At 40.7% G+C, this 13,116-nt stretch overlaps 1 protein-coding gene across 2 annotated transcripts in view; it reads left to right on the top strand.

The window, feature by feature from the left end:
• Window positions 1-2,478: 2,478 nt before the first annotated feature.
• The window catches only part of egflam (EGF-like, fibronectin type III and laminin G domains), a 32,961-nt gene continuing 22,323 nt past the window's right edge, over window positions 2,479-13,116 (top strand). For both annotated transcript variants that reach the window (XM_084468547.1, XM_084468548.1), the window contains exons 1-5: window positions 2,479-3,107; window positions 6,365-6,474; window positions 9,055-9,141; window positions 12,694-12,720; window positions 12,882-12,999. In XM_084468547.1, coding sequence (XP_084324673.1) covers window positions 3,002-3,107; window positions 6,365-6,474; window positions 9,055-9,141; window positions 12,694-12,720; window positions 12,882-12,999 — 448 coding nt within the window. In that variant the 5' untranslated portion in view covers window positions 2,479-3,001. The remainder of the gene's footprint in view (window positions 3,108-6,364; window positions 6,475-9,054; window positions 9,142-12,693; window positions 12,721-12,881; window positions 13,000-13,116) is intronic.

Genomic DNA, 13,116 nt, shown 5'->3' with positions numbered 1-13,116 from the left:
TGTAAGTTTGCTATTGTTTATTCATAGTGGTTGAAATAGTTAAACGGCTTTCTGCCATTATGAGAGAGATAAGATTTTAATACATGAAAATATAGATAACACTAATCGTCTTTAAATAGTATTTAGATGGTGGCTTTTCTTTCAGATTATATATTAGTATATTCTAAGTAGGCCTATTGTTATAGTTCGGAATAGTGGTAGCCTATTAGTTATGCAGTAGTAGTAGGCCTAACAGTGGGACTTGTGTGATTGTAATAGCAGGAAATTGATTTTGACAACACTGCATGATTGCATGAATATACAAATATGTGTTCACGGCCTTGACTACTTTTCTTTCGAAGGCAGATTTGTGTTTAACCCGCACCAACCCGGCACATTTCTGATAATTATTTCTTGAATCTCTAAAATGCCTTAAGGAGACCAATTAATTGGAACTTAACTTTACACTCAACAAAAATGTACAATGAAATAAAGATAAAAGATTAAGACGCTGTATAATGGCTGTATAATGGCTGCATAATTAGATCTTTCTTCTTCATGGGTTGTCCTTTAAGATACTGATCACGACTACCTTAAACCCAAACGAGAATCACTTCATAAATAGATGCTCTGGTGAATAATCCTCATCATCGTGTAATACTTCTCTCAGCCATTAAGGAATGACTTATAGCAATGGCCATCATAATATTAGAATTCCCTTAATGCCCAATGGCTGTGATAACGTTTTTAGTTTTTAGTTGTTGCCCGAAGGCCAAATAACCCAATATGTGTTTATTATCACACACATAGCAGAATGAGCACATTGAAGTTTGTTACTTGGTGGATCGTATTGTATCATCTGTCCTTCCTTACCAATCGGGAATAGCTGAAATCTCCGATAGCTCAATCAAAGATGCTCGTCAATTGCTACAGCTAGAGGGCACTGTTGGCAACGCTTCTGTGTGTAGACGATCAAATTAAGCCCATGACGTTGCAGTCAGAGAGAGAGAGAGAGAGAGAGAGAGCGAGAGAGAGAGAGAGAGAGAGAGTGTGCATGCACATGCTTGTGTCTGTGCATTGTGTGTTTGTGTGTATGTATATGTGCGTTTGTATGTGTGCCGTGTCCTTGCACCAACAGTAGAACCAAAATAGATGTTCAAGGATAATGATAGGGAATTCCTTTCATGCTCTCAATGAATGAATGAAGAACTGTCGATTCCAACCCGGTTAAAACTCATTCAGTTCAGAAAAAGTTCACTAGTCATTCAGTTTAGGCTACTGAATAGTCAGGCAATTAAACAATGATTATGTGTTTTACCACTATGTTTTCAAAATAATATAAATAATAGAAATGTTTATCTAAAATAAACAGCTTAAAGACAGGTGTAGAAAGCAAATATTGGGTGGGATGTGTTTCCGAGGATAAACGAACAACATCACTTCTACAAATTATTGATCAACTTCTAAAAGGGCTGAAACGCTAGGGAGAGAACTGAAGAAATGACCACAGCACAACTCTGTTTGAATCGAGTAGCCTACAACACATTGTACTCCTCAGTGGAGTACAATCTCTAAATAACATAACATTTCTTTGTCGTTTTTGTATTTGTTGCGTTTGTCATTTTGATCAGTGTCTTTTCATCCCTAATGAGGGTCCACTAGCGAGCACGGACCGTTCATTTCCACCTCTCATGTGTGGTGCGATCCGATGTGGGCCTTTATGTCCCCACAGAAGGGACATAAAGTTCAAACTAGAGCTGTTAGTAACAATTGGGTACTTCCATGAATGGCACGACACAAGTCGGTTCACTAGTTATGGTGGGCTTGATGCTCTGTGCCACACTTGCTTAGTGGTTCACTCCTCTCACTCGAAAATGGAGCGTGTATAGGGTCCCCTTACCAAACGATTACAGACATTTCTGGAAAATATTCCCATTCTAAGTGCACTGCAATTATGCGGACCAGCTATATAAATGCCCTCACTCCTCAGTGATTACGTGTTGTTGGAGTAGGTGGTAAGTCTATGAAGTGAAAGCATATATTCTATAAAATATACTTGAAGTTAAAGTCGATTTCAAATGCTTCCTGTGGCTAATGGATGATTTTCTATAACAATATGCAGGAACTATTTCTCTGCAGAATTATGAATGAGTTAAAATGATGATAACATACAAATGGCATGTCAAATGTTTCCAGGGTCTTGGCAACATTTTAGGTGCTGATATATCCCTCTAGGTGATTATTGTGTTGAGATTTTCTATTCCGGTAAATAAGAAGAAAGAAATCTGGAAAAAGTGTGCTTGAAGCAAACGGATGTTCCGAAAATGACTCCAATTATGTCTAATTTCTTTTTGCACTGGCTTTAGCAATTATCCACCCATCCCCCCGCCCCCTCCCTCCCCACGCGCACTTGTTGGAGTGTCACACGCGGCGATGGCTCTGCTGTTTCAGCCGCGAGACATTCTCTCCATCTGGGGCGCGAGGAGGGATTACGCGCTTATTATCTTCTTAGCTCTAAATGGCCCCGCGTTCCTGACTTCGTCGTCCCCTCTGTCGTCAAACAAACTCAGCTTATAAAGAGGGAGGGACAAAAGAAATGGCAATAAAACGCCACACGATATTCTTTGTGGAAATAACTACCCATCGCTCTTTCGAAGTAATATTTCGCGCGTAAAACCGGGACACCACTGCGTCGGCACAGCATCGCCACGAGCCCTGGTCCACGCGCAGGGTCGTTAGGGTAGGCCTATAAGTGATCTTTTGCAGACTTTAATCTTATCAGTGTCAAACCGTAGTTGCCTTCCTCACCCGGCCAGCAGACGATTGTTTCAGGGTCGTTTCGCCTTTCTTCGGTTTAAGTTTAAGCTTTTTTTTTTCTTCTTCCATCACCCGTCAATGGTGTTTGTGAGAAACTTTGATCGGTTCAGCAACATCCACGGCGACACTTTTATAGGTGTGTTTTCGATATCGATTACAATGACGGTTTGACCGGTTTACTCTTGTGACTAAAAGAATATAGGCTATGGAGGCTACACACCCAGAGAGGCGTCTGCTCCTCTTGTTTTTCCTGGTCGCGTTCATCAGCCACGTTTGTTTTTGTACCAGGAAAACAACCGTTCGTAGATCAGGTGAGTTCAAAAAACTGATATGGGCTGCACTATAATTACAACTTCTGCTGTTTCTTCTACTGTTGTTATTATTTGTTGGCTTACCACAATAGGCTAAAATCATAATCTTAGTGAGTCATTTTTGTTTTAAGCTAACTGAGCCATGCAATTCAACTTATAATAGGAATGTAGCTACTCTACTATTATGAAAAATGTATGCACATGTAGGCTTATATTTCCCACTTTCATCCTAACACCAAATCTTTCAATTTGCATATATATATATATATATATATATATATATATATATATATATATATATATATAGTTATTGTTATTGTCGAGGGATTATGCAATAGTATGGTGCTGATGATTGACCGTATTAGTAGTGGTTTGATCCTGTAAGATCACAGTCAAGTTCTGAGATAAACTAGTGGGGACACAATATCCAGTCCTGTCTAAGGACTGTCTACTAAGTTATTAGTTTCACAATTGCAGTCCCCGAAGGCTTCACATGCCCCCCTACAGACAGCACTCCCCCAACCATAGGCCTAACCACGTAGGCCTACCCTTACCCGCCAACACTTTGGACCGCTCCAAAGAGCTAACCGGCGTGCTGAAATACAAGCCCTGAAAGACTTTCTACACGACTCTCTTTGTTGTCCTTTCTTTCCCTGGCTGTATCTTTGTTTCTGTTATTCTTCCCGCTGTCTGGTCTGAAAACATTCCTCTCTCCCTCTTCCTGTCCTCTTGTACCACAGACAAAAAAATCCCTTTCACGTGCGCCCTCATAGTTGTGTCTGGGTTGTCTGTTCTTGTTTGGTTACCTGCCAAGGGAAATCGGTATTTGTTGTCCTCGCAAAAATAATACCACAAGGCTTTAGAGTCAACACGTATTGCCTTTAATGCTCGAAATTGCCCGAGATAGCCGAATGTGTTCCCAGGCAGAGTTCAACCTGGCCTTATCAACCTCAACCTTTATATTTGTCCATAGCACGCCTGTTTCAGACTCTTTGAACTGGCTGTTGCTTGTTTTTTTTTTTTTTCTTGTAAAGCCAGACAGGGGCTACGTCTCAGACCACTCATCCGCCTGTAGGAGACGGGTCACAGCCTTATCTCCCGGCAGGGCTCGGCGGTCAGAACTCACGGCCCCAGCCTCAGATAGAGCGTTGAGGGGTTAAGCTCACAGACTGTGGTTTTATCACACTCCCAGGACAAATGTCTAGAAATGAATTCTTCTTTAATAAAAATAAAAAAAAAGGCGACCTGTTTTACTCTGAATTTATTCTTTGATCTTTGCTAGATCTTCTATGCTCCACTTGCACTTTAGTATGCAGCCTTACGTCTGTATATGTATTTATGTTGAGTAGTGTCTATTTTGTATTATGTCTAACTGTTAAAGAGAGTCAACACCTGCCAGAGTCAAATTCCTTGTATGTGTGCATACTTGGCCAATAAAGCTGATTCTGATTCTGAGTAATAGTCCTAATAATTAGGATTGTTGTTATGATTAGGCTAATTATGGGCTGCGAGTGCAATGGGGAGCCACTGCTCCTGCAACACATACCCTTACGTTCAAACCCTGTCCACTGGGCTGAACCGTCGAGCCTTTCAGTCCTTTGAGGTGGAAGAACAATAGAACTCAATGGGAAATTAAATGACACAGTAATTGATACACACCAAGTAAGCCCTGCATTGGAGTCCTGCGTCCTTCAAGTAAAGTGTATGCCATTGGTCATAGCATGCACTCCGTGCTTCCGGAGCGCTCAGGGTCAGAGGGGCTTGTGCTGGTGAAGGAATTAAGCTGACATACTGTATCACACACTCCAATGGAAACAGGAAGGTCACAGGGGGGTGGTGGAGGAGAGACAAGAGAGAGGAGGAGAGCATTCAGAAGGTCAGGGGAGAGGTAGATGTGTAATGAGGCGAGAGGAAGAGAGAAGAAGGGAGAAGCGCAGCAGAAAGAGAAGAGAGCGAACAGAGTAGAAAGAGCAATAGAGCCTCCCATGGCGTTCCATTTTCTGATCCGTTTGTTCAGCTCGATTTCTGTTCCGTTCTTGTCTCTGCACACAGATAAATGGATATTGTATGTGATTGTTCACATGAGATTGGATAGCGCAAGGTTAGAATGATCAAAGTATTATCAGGTATTATCTCTTATATAATCGATAGATTTGGTTAAATCGACAATGACACACAATTATTGACTTTCATATGGTGTCTTGAATGTTGTGATGTCTGGATGGGTTTGATACCATGTGAGTTTGTGGGTATTATAAAGTAAAGATACAAGTAAAGCATTGTGAGAGCTTGAGACGGCCAAAGTGGTTAGTGGTGAAGAGGCATATCTGAGTAATAGATGTAAGAGATGGCGATGTCAATTCTTTTTTTCTTTGGGGAGGGTTCGGATTTCTCCTTCATAAAATGAATACGCACGCATGACGATGATGATATGGATGGGTGTGACCCCTCCTCTGCTGGTCCCTCTGAGATGCATGCAGGCTATAGAAACACAACGGGTGCAGCCTCATGACCTTTGCAAGGTGTCGTGGAAGTGCACACAGGGCTTAATGCCGTGCACCACGGAGGTAGTGACACCTGCACGCCATGACTCCCCCGGGCATTTTAATAACATAACATACAAATATATGTCAAATCAGCTCCAGCAGATTCTTTTTAACACTTTCCCAAGGTGTCAGCGCTCCACAATACAGGCTTGATAAAAGGAAAATCGGTGTAACATGGCTATTTTTGCAAACTATATTATTGGCTTTTATAACGTTATTTAGGTCATCAGATTGATGCAAGTAGCAAGTCCCATATGTATATTATATATGTGTGTATATCTATCTATCTATCTATCTATCTATCTCCATGATATCCATCTCTCTCTTTTTCTCTCCCTCTCTTCCTATCCATCTATCAGTCAGTCTGTGTGATAACAAACTCAATGTGCTTTTTAGCAGCATTAGGACAGCATATTTTAACAGGTTCACAGGTTTTGTTGTTGTTTTGGCTGTTGCACATGTGTTGAAGGTTTCAGCTGAAGGATTGGTAGACTGCAACTTCTTCTGTTACCATCCAATTGAAATTGAGGTTTAAGCAAATCCTTAACCTTGCGCAATTGTTTGTGTTTTGAGATACTTTTCAAAGATGCAAAAAGATACTCACCAAATTAATGCAACTTTTTCTCTTGAACAATCTTTTGAGAAGACAAGGGTACCCTCCTGATGACCCACTCATGTCTCTGTCTGGCTGTCTCCATGTCTGTGAATCAGATCGTCTGAGTCCTCCCCTTGACATCCAGCTGGAGACGGTGAATTGCACCGCTGTCAACGTTCGCTGGAAGATGCCTCGACGGCACGTCAGCACCATCACTGGATACAAGGTGAAGTAAAAGACGGATACACTTTCCACCAGGCAGTCCTCATGTTAGCGTTAGTGTGTGTGGGTATGTGGAGTCAATTCAATTACGTTTTATTTGTATAGCCCTTAATCACCATGACAGTCTCAAAGGGCTTTACAGGCCAAATATTTATGACACCCCCCTGAACCAGGCCCCCAAAAGGGCAAGAAAAAACTCCTGTGTATGTGTGTGTGTCTGTGTGTGTGGGGGGGGGTCATCAAACTTGTGAATATGTACAACATGCATTGAAAAGTCGTCAGTCCATATAACTGCACGATATGTAGAACAACCAACATTTGACGAGTTCACTCAGAAATGTAGAGGAGGATCAAGATCTGGGTGGATTTACTAGAGTATCCCTGGAGAAACATACCTCATAACACCGAATTAGTAAGCTGCAATACGATATGACGGGAATGGAGCTTGTCAAAGAATGGAGCAGAATGCCCAGACCAAGGCTGAGGCTGTATAAGAAGGGATTAAACCTTAAATTGAACACGTCTGTGAGGTCTTATGTGCACAATGGTCTGCAGGGTCCAAAGAGTGCATTTACCAGCAGAACATGATGGAGAGAGTAGAAAATACATAGATATTAAAACAATTGCTTGGACTGCAAGTACAAGAACGCAATTCTAAAAGATAGTTTTGGACCATGATGGCCTATAGAGAGTAGGAGATAGAATATTATCAAGTGGAACCGTGCCTTGCCACCCATTGTCATGCCTTTGAGATTTTTCCAATCACAAAATGAACTGAGCCAATTACAACGTTGTCGGACTCTGAGCCAATCACAACACGGACTGAGCCAATCACAGCACATCAGAAGCAACTGCTGGGCACACTATTGAGTCCAATTCAACAGTGTAGTCATGTACTATCTATAAATAAACAAATATAAATATATATTCAAAAGAATATAAATATATAAATACATATTCAACACATCCATGAAACACACTTCAAACGTCAAACTAAATTTCTAAAATCAAATTGCCCCTGAGTTTTGTTTAATGTTACACAGAAAGTCAATTTTGCCTGCAGGCTACTGATGTAGACAGCCGTTCCTAGTGGCTTTTAAGCTGCCTGTCAAAGTTATTGTCCAATACAACGTCCTTGGGAGCCTGCTTGCCATTTGGACATTTCTTGTCCCTTTACTGTGATGTTTTTCAGTTTTTGGGCAGCAGCAATGCTTACCTATAGTGCTTTCTTGATAGATTTTGATTTAGAGTGTGTTTGGTGTCATGTGATTCATCCTGGTAAATACATTTGAAAAGAAAAGCTGGTGTGACGTCTGAAAAGCTGTGAAGTTGGCTTTTATATAATTTATAGAAGCTAGACATAATTATCAGTGCTTCCTTTAGATTTTCATCCTGCTTTTTCTCACAAATGCAGAGTGCAGAATGAAACATTTTCGTGATCTTTTCTTGCAGTGCTTGCATGACCTGTGATGCCTCTTTAACACAGCTAACGTTTCATTTTGTTTTATGGTTTTACCATTTCCAAGACCATTTTTGTATTTTTTTGTATTATATATTTCAACTGGACTTTTTCATTCATAAACTAAATGTTATCATGCAGTGGTGGTGCAATTCTGGGAGTTATTGGACCACACAAATGAAGTAATTCAACTTAACTTTCTGCCATGTCACCCAACAGTGCATTGTGTTTTACTGTAAGTGCACGAAACTGTTTGTTCTATTAGCTCTATTCTCAAAGAGAGTGAGAGAGAGAGAGAACAAGTATCCATGCTGCATTAAATGTTTTTAATTATATTTCTAAAGGTTGTTATGAGAAATCCAATAAAGTGCAGATCAGCAGGTGTTTATGAACATATGTCTACACTTAAGAGGATTAGTCGGAGAGCTACTCCTCCACTCACAGCTAAGCATGTGCGCTCAATCAGCCAATCACTTGGGATGTTGATGCTGATCTTGTTTTCATCATAGAATTCCCTCCTCTTTCTAATGAATCTACAGTGTCACGTAACAATCTGTTGCCGTGTGCCTGATGCTGCTTTGATGTCGGCAGGATGACATCTAGGTTGAAGAACCAGTTCTGAAAATATAACTGTCATATTACTTATGACATAGTTCTATTTTATGCACAACATAAAATGTTAGTCGTACACTGAAACATTCGTTTTTTTGTATTTGTATGATAATAATATTTTTTATGATACACTTTTCTTTATGATGGACCCATTCAGTCCATTCAGACACTAAAATGGTTAGCAATGCACAACATAAAATGTCGTACATTTTATGTACATTGAAACATTTGTTTTTTTGTATCTGTATGACACACGCATTCAGTCCATTCAGACACTTAAATGGTTAGCATTGGTTTTAAAAATGGGTATTTGGTATTGCCAATTTAATGATACTGCAGAGGGGGCGAAGTAATAACTCACATTACATTTATTTGTTTGTGTTTGTGTGTGTGTACATGCACATGTCTACGTGTGTGTGTGTGTGTGTGTGTGTGTGTGTGTGTGTGTGTGTGTGTGTGTGTGTGTGTGTGTGTGTGTGTGTGTGTGTGTGTGTGTGTGTGTGTGTGCTTCAGGTCTTCTATAAAGAGATGAGGAACAGCCGTCCAGGGGGTACTGCCTCCATATTGGAGGTTCCTCTGAGTCTGGACATGCTAACCACTGTAAGTTAAGCTGCATTTACTTCACAAAGTTTCCTTTTCTGGCTTGATTCATCGTAATATACACAACCTGAGGTTCAAGTTTGGTACTAAACTAACCAGCTAGTAAGTCTCTCCCTTCCTGCCATTCCCGCCTCTTCTTCTATTAACTGTAAAAGATGATTATCTTATTTTTGGCAAGGTCTTGATGGTCTGCGCTCCAATTTCTCCCCCTCCGCCCCTTTCAGCTATCCTATTCCACTCTCTGAATTTGCTCCTATTTCCCTGCAGATCCTTTTCAACACTGTAGCTCACATGCGTTCCTCCTCCAGTCACTGTGATATACAGTGTCCACAAAATGTTTAAAATATGTCCTTCCTGCCTCAGGTCCAAGCTTGCTCTCTATTATCAACTACTCACATCCGGCTCAGTACTTGACTTCTTTATAATTGGCAGTGTTCAGTCACTTTTTAAAAAACCTTCTCTTGTCCTATTATAAACCCATTTTAAACATGAATTATAGACCAATCAACGAGCTACAGTTTTTATCTAAAATCCTTGAAAAAATCCTGACGGACAAACTCCAGAAGTAATTTTCAACCAATCTCCAAGCTACTGTTTTTTATCTAAAATCCTTGAAAAAATCCTGACTGACCAACTCCAGAAGTCATTTTCAACTGGCCTCTTCTGCAAACATACCACTTGAACCTCCTTACTGAGAGTGACTTATGACATCCTTATGCATGGTGACAAAGGTGAATATTCCAATATTATTCTACTTATCTCGGCAGTAGCTCAGGAGGTAGAGCGGGTTGGCTGGTAACCGCAAGGTTCCTAGTTTGATCCGCGGCTCCTCCTAGCTGAGTGTCGAGGTGTCCCTGAGCAAGGCACTTAACCCTGACTGCTTCCGACGAGCTGGCTGTCGCCTTGCATGGCTGATGCCGCCGTCGGTTTGTGAATGTGTGCATGAATGGGTGAATGTTAGGCAATATTGTAAAAAAAAAAGAAGTTTCTATATAAATGCAGTCCATTTACCATTTACCATTTTACTTGATTTGACACCATCAATCATACCACTTTACCTGATAGGTTGCATAACTGAGCTGGCTTTTCTACTAGAGCTTTAAAGTGGACTAAAGTGGTTCAGTCTTGCTTGTAATATATATTTTAATGTGGGCATTAATATTCATATGTCATCCTGGATACAGATCTATTTGTCTGCCAGACCCAATAACCTGAACCAACGGTCCTCCCCGGTCACCAAAGATTGGATGTCTACTAAAGGAATACGCTGAGATATCTGTTAATTGGCGTTTCCCTGTCTTACCCAGATTCAGACAAGTTGTTTATTAGCCGCGTCCATTGCCGCGTCCATTGACTCGCAGAGTTACAATAGCCTAGCTGCTGTTCATGTGAGGGAATATACTTGGCAATATATATATATTGCTTTCCAAAGTCGACAATGTGTTCAGAATAGTCACTTGTTCAAACTGAGAGCAAGTAAGAACACAACAAGATTGTAGTTTGTCTTCAAAAACAAATAATTCTGCACTATTTTCGTGCTTGGATTATTTGGCTTCCTGTGTTTCGGAACACATTTGGAAAGTAATTCAAAGTGTATTACCCTCAAATTAACAGGAGCTAGGCTACTGTAACTCTGCAAGTCAATGGACTTGGCGAGTCAAGGAGGTCAATGGCAAGTCAAGGAACTGCTATCCAAGCAAACTCTAACCCTTCTGGACACGTGATGAATTTGGAATCAAACTTCTGGGCAAGACGAGCAAACGCCAATTTACAGATGTCTCGGCATGTCGCTTGACCCTCCTCTAACTAAAACCTGACAAAACCAAAGTTATTTTAATTGGACCTCATAACTTTGCCACTGCAGTTTTGTCAGTTTACTGGTCCATTTCACTTAAAATATAAATTATACTGCTTCTAATCTTGGTATCGTCTTTGAGCTCAATATGACTTTTGATCCACATGTTACAAAGCTTGTAAAGTCCAGTTTTCTATCGCTAAGATCAGATAGAACCTGTCTCCTACGGATCTCGACCTATTAATTCAAACTTTGATTTTCTCCCGTCTGGATTATTGTAATTCCCCCTACAGAAGCCTCAGTCAAGCTGCTCTTGTTCATTTACAGTTGGTTCAAAATGCAGCCTCCTGGCTCCTCGCTAGAACTAGCCATTGGTCCGACATTACACGTGTTCTTGTGTCTCTCGATTGGCTTCCTGTAAGATTTTAGAATAATCTACAAGATCCCGTCGATTTCATACAGGGCACTGCATGACCTCGCCCCCAGTAACACCTCTTACCTCCTTGTTACTAATTTATTTAGTCATTTACATATGTTTTATGTGTGGGCTATATAAATACTGTTTTACTTACTTACATTAACACGTGTTGGGATCGGATGCCTACAATTGCTATTTATAATGTATCATCATTCACTAAGCACTGTTTCAAACATCAATTCTTATTTAGAAATAAAAAAATGCATGCTATCCATCTATCAATCTAAGGAGAGTTTTTTAAATTATATATTACATTTTTCTCATATCAGAGTAAAGTTAAAGATCAGAATTGGATATTATTTGGATATTATTCAGGGCTTAAATTTCAGTCTTCAAAATGGGGGGGAATTCCCCCCTTAAGAGTTCCACATGGGGGATTTTTAAAGTTTGGGGGGGATACTACTTGCAAGCTTAATTAGTCTTACATTTGGCCCCCTAACACAAATCTAAGGGATTCTCTTCATTAAATTCCTTATACAAATGTCCTCATGTGCTATTATTTTCACCATTGTGTACTCTTCTGGTTTATCTTTGCTCAGTTGAAAAATGAAGAAAAGAAGAAATCAAACACTTTGTTTTCAATTAATTAATTAACTTTTACATGTACTATGGAAACAGTAGTTGCTGACTTATTTTCTTAACTATATACAGTCCTATTAGTTTCTCCCTCTCCTCTCTTCGTCACATCTTCATGGTACATCAGTATCCTGATGTACCATGAATGTGTATCGATTGCGCAATACCCGCAATCCGCGCTGAAATTGTAGAGGTACGTTTAAGCCAGCGGTCCATTTTTGCATTAGTCTACTGAAAGCTCATAGCGATGGAAATAATTGCCAAGAACAGCACATGGGTCGTGTACAACTTCTGAGAGGGAGAGAGCGAGAAGGAGCAAGTGCGAAGGGGTTCTGTGGGCCTGCACGCACGCACGCGCGCGCGTGTGTGTGTGTGTTTGTCGGCAGATCAAAGATTGTACAAAGGACCATCTTCCGAAATCGGAAGATGGTTCGTCAAGTGAAGTCAACAGACCCGAATTCACACCGTCGCGTTCTTATAAATTTATCAGAAACGAAGTGAAATTTCTGCGGGATTGTCCCTCATTATGCTGGCCTGAGTTGCTGGATTTGAAAAAAATATGCACAATCCCTGCAATCCCGCGCTGAAATGTAAGCCCTGTTATTAGTCGTAGAATTCTGGCAATCATACAATTATGACTGTTAAGAAGCTAGATACTTGACAACAGATATTTTTGACCAAGATGTGCTTTCTATTTTCATAGGGGCAGTTTGACGGACAAGCGAGTTTCGTAAGTGTTATTGTTTTCAAAATCTCAAAATCTTAAAATCTCAAAACCCAGGCTATAATATTCTTAAACTGTCAATACATCATTCCAAAAGATAGGCTTTTGTGTCTCTTACTCTAGCTCCTTGTGTTTGCTCTGCTCGGCTTCTGTCCTGCATTGCACAGGACGTCGACATCGGGGGCCTGAAGGTGAACACTCAGTACAGAGTGAGCGTGGGGGCCTACGGCTGGGCAGGAGAGGGACGGCCCAGCATGCCTCGAGACATTAGCACCTCTGCACAAGGTAGGATGTGATGCTCCGATCCACACCCGCATGTCAACGACCGTCTCTACATGCTGAATACAAAACAGGCACGCTGATATCTCCCGGCTGAAATCGACATGTACATGTTAATAACAA

Source organism: Micromesistius poutassou (genome assembly GCF_964030765.1).
Source record: "Micromesistius poutassou genome assembly, chromosome: 5".
Classification (NCBI taxonomy): domain Eukaryota; kingdom Metazoa; phylum Chordata; class Actinopteri; order Gadiformes; family Gadidae; genus Micromesistius; species Micromesistius poutassou.
Note: the sequence above shows the minus strand (reverse complement) of the source record. Positions and strands in the feature narration are given on the sequence as shown.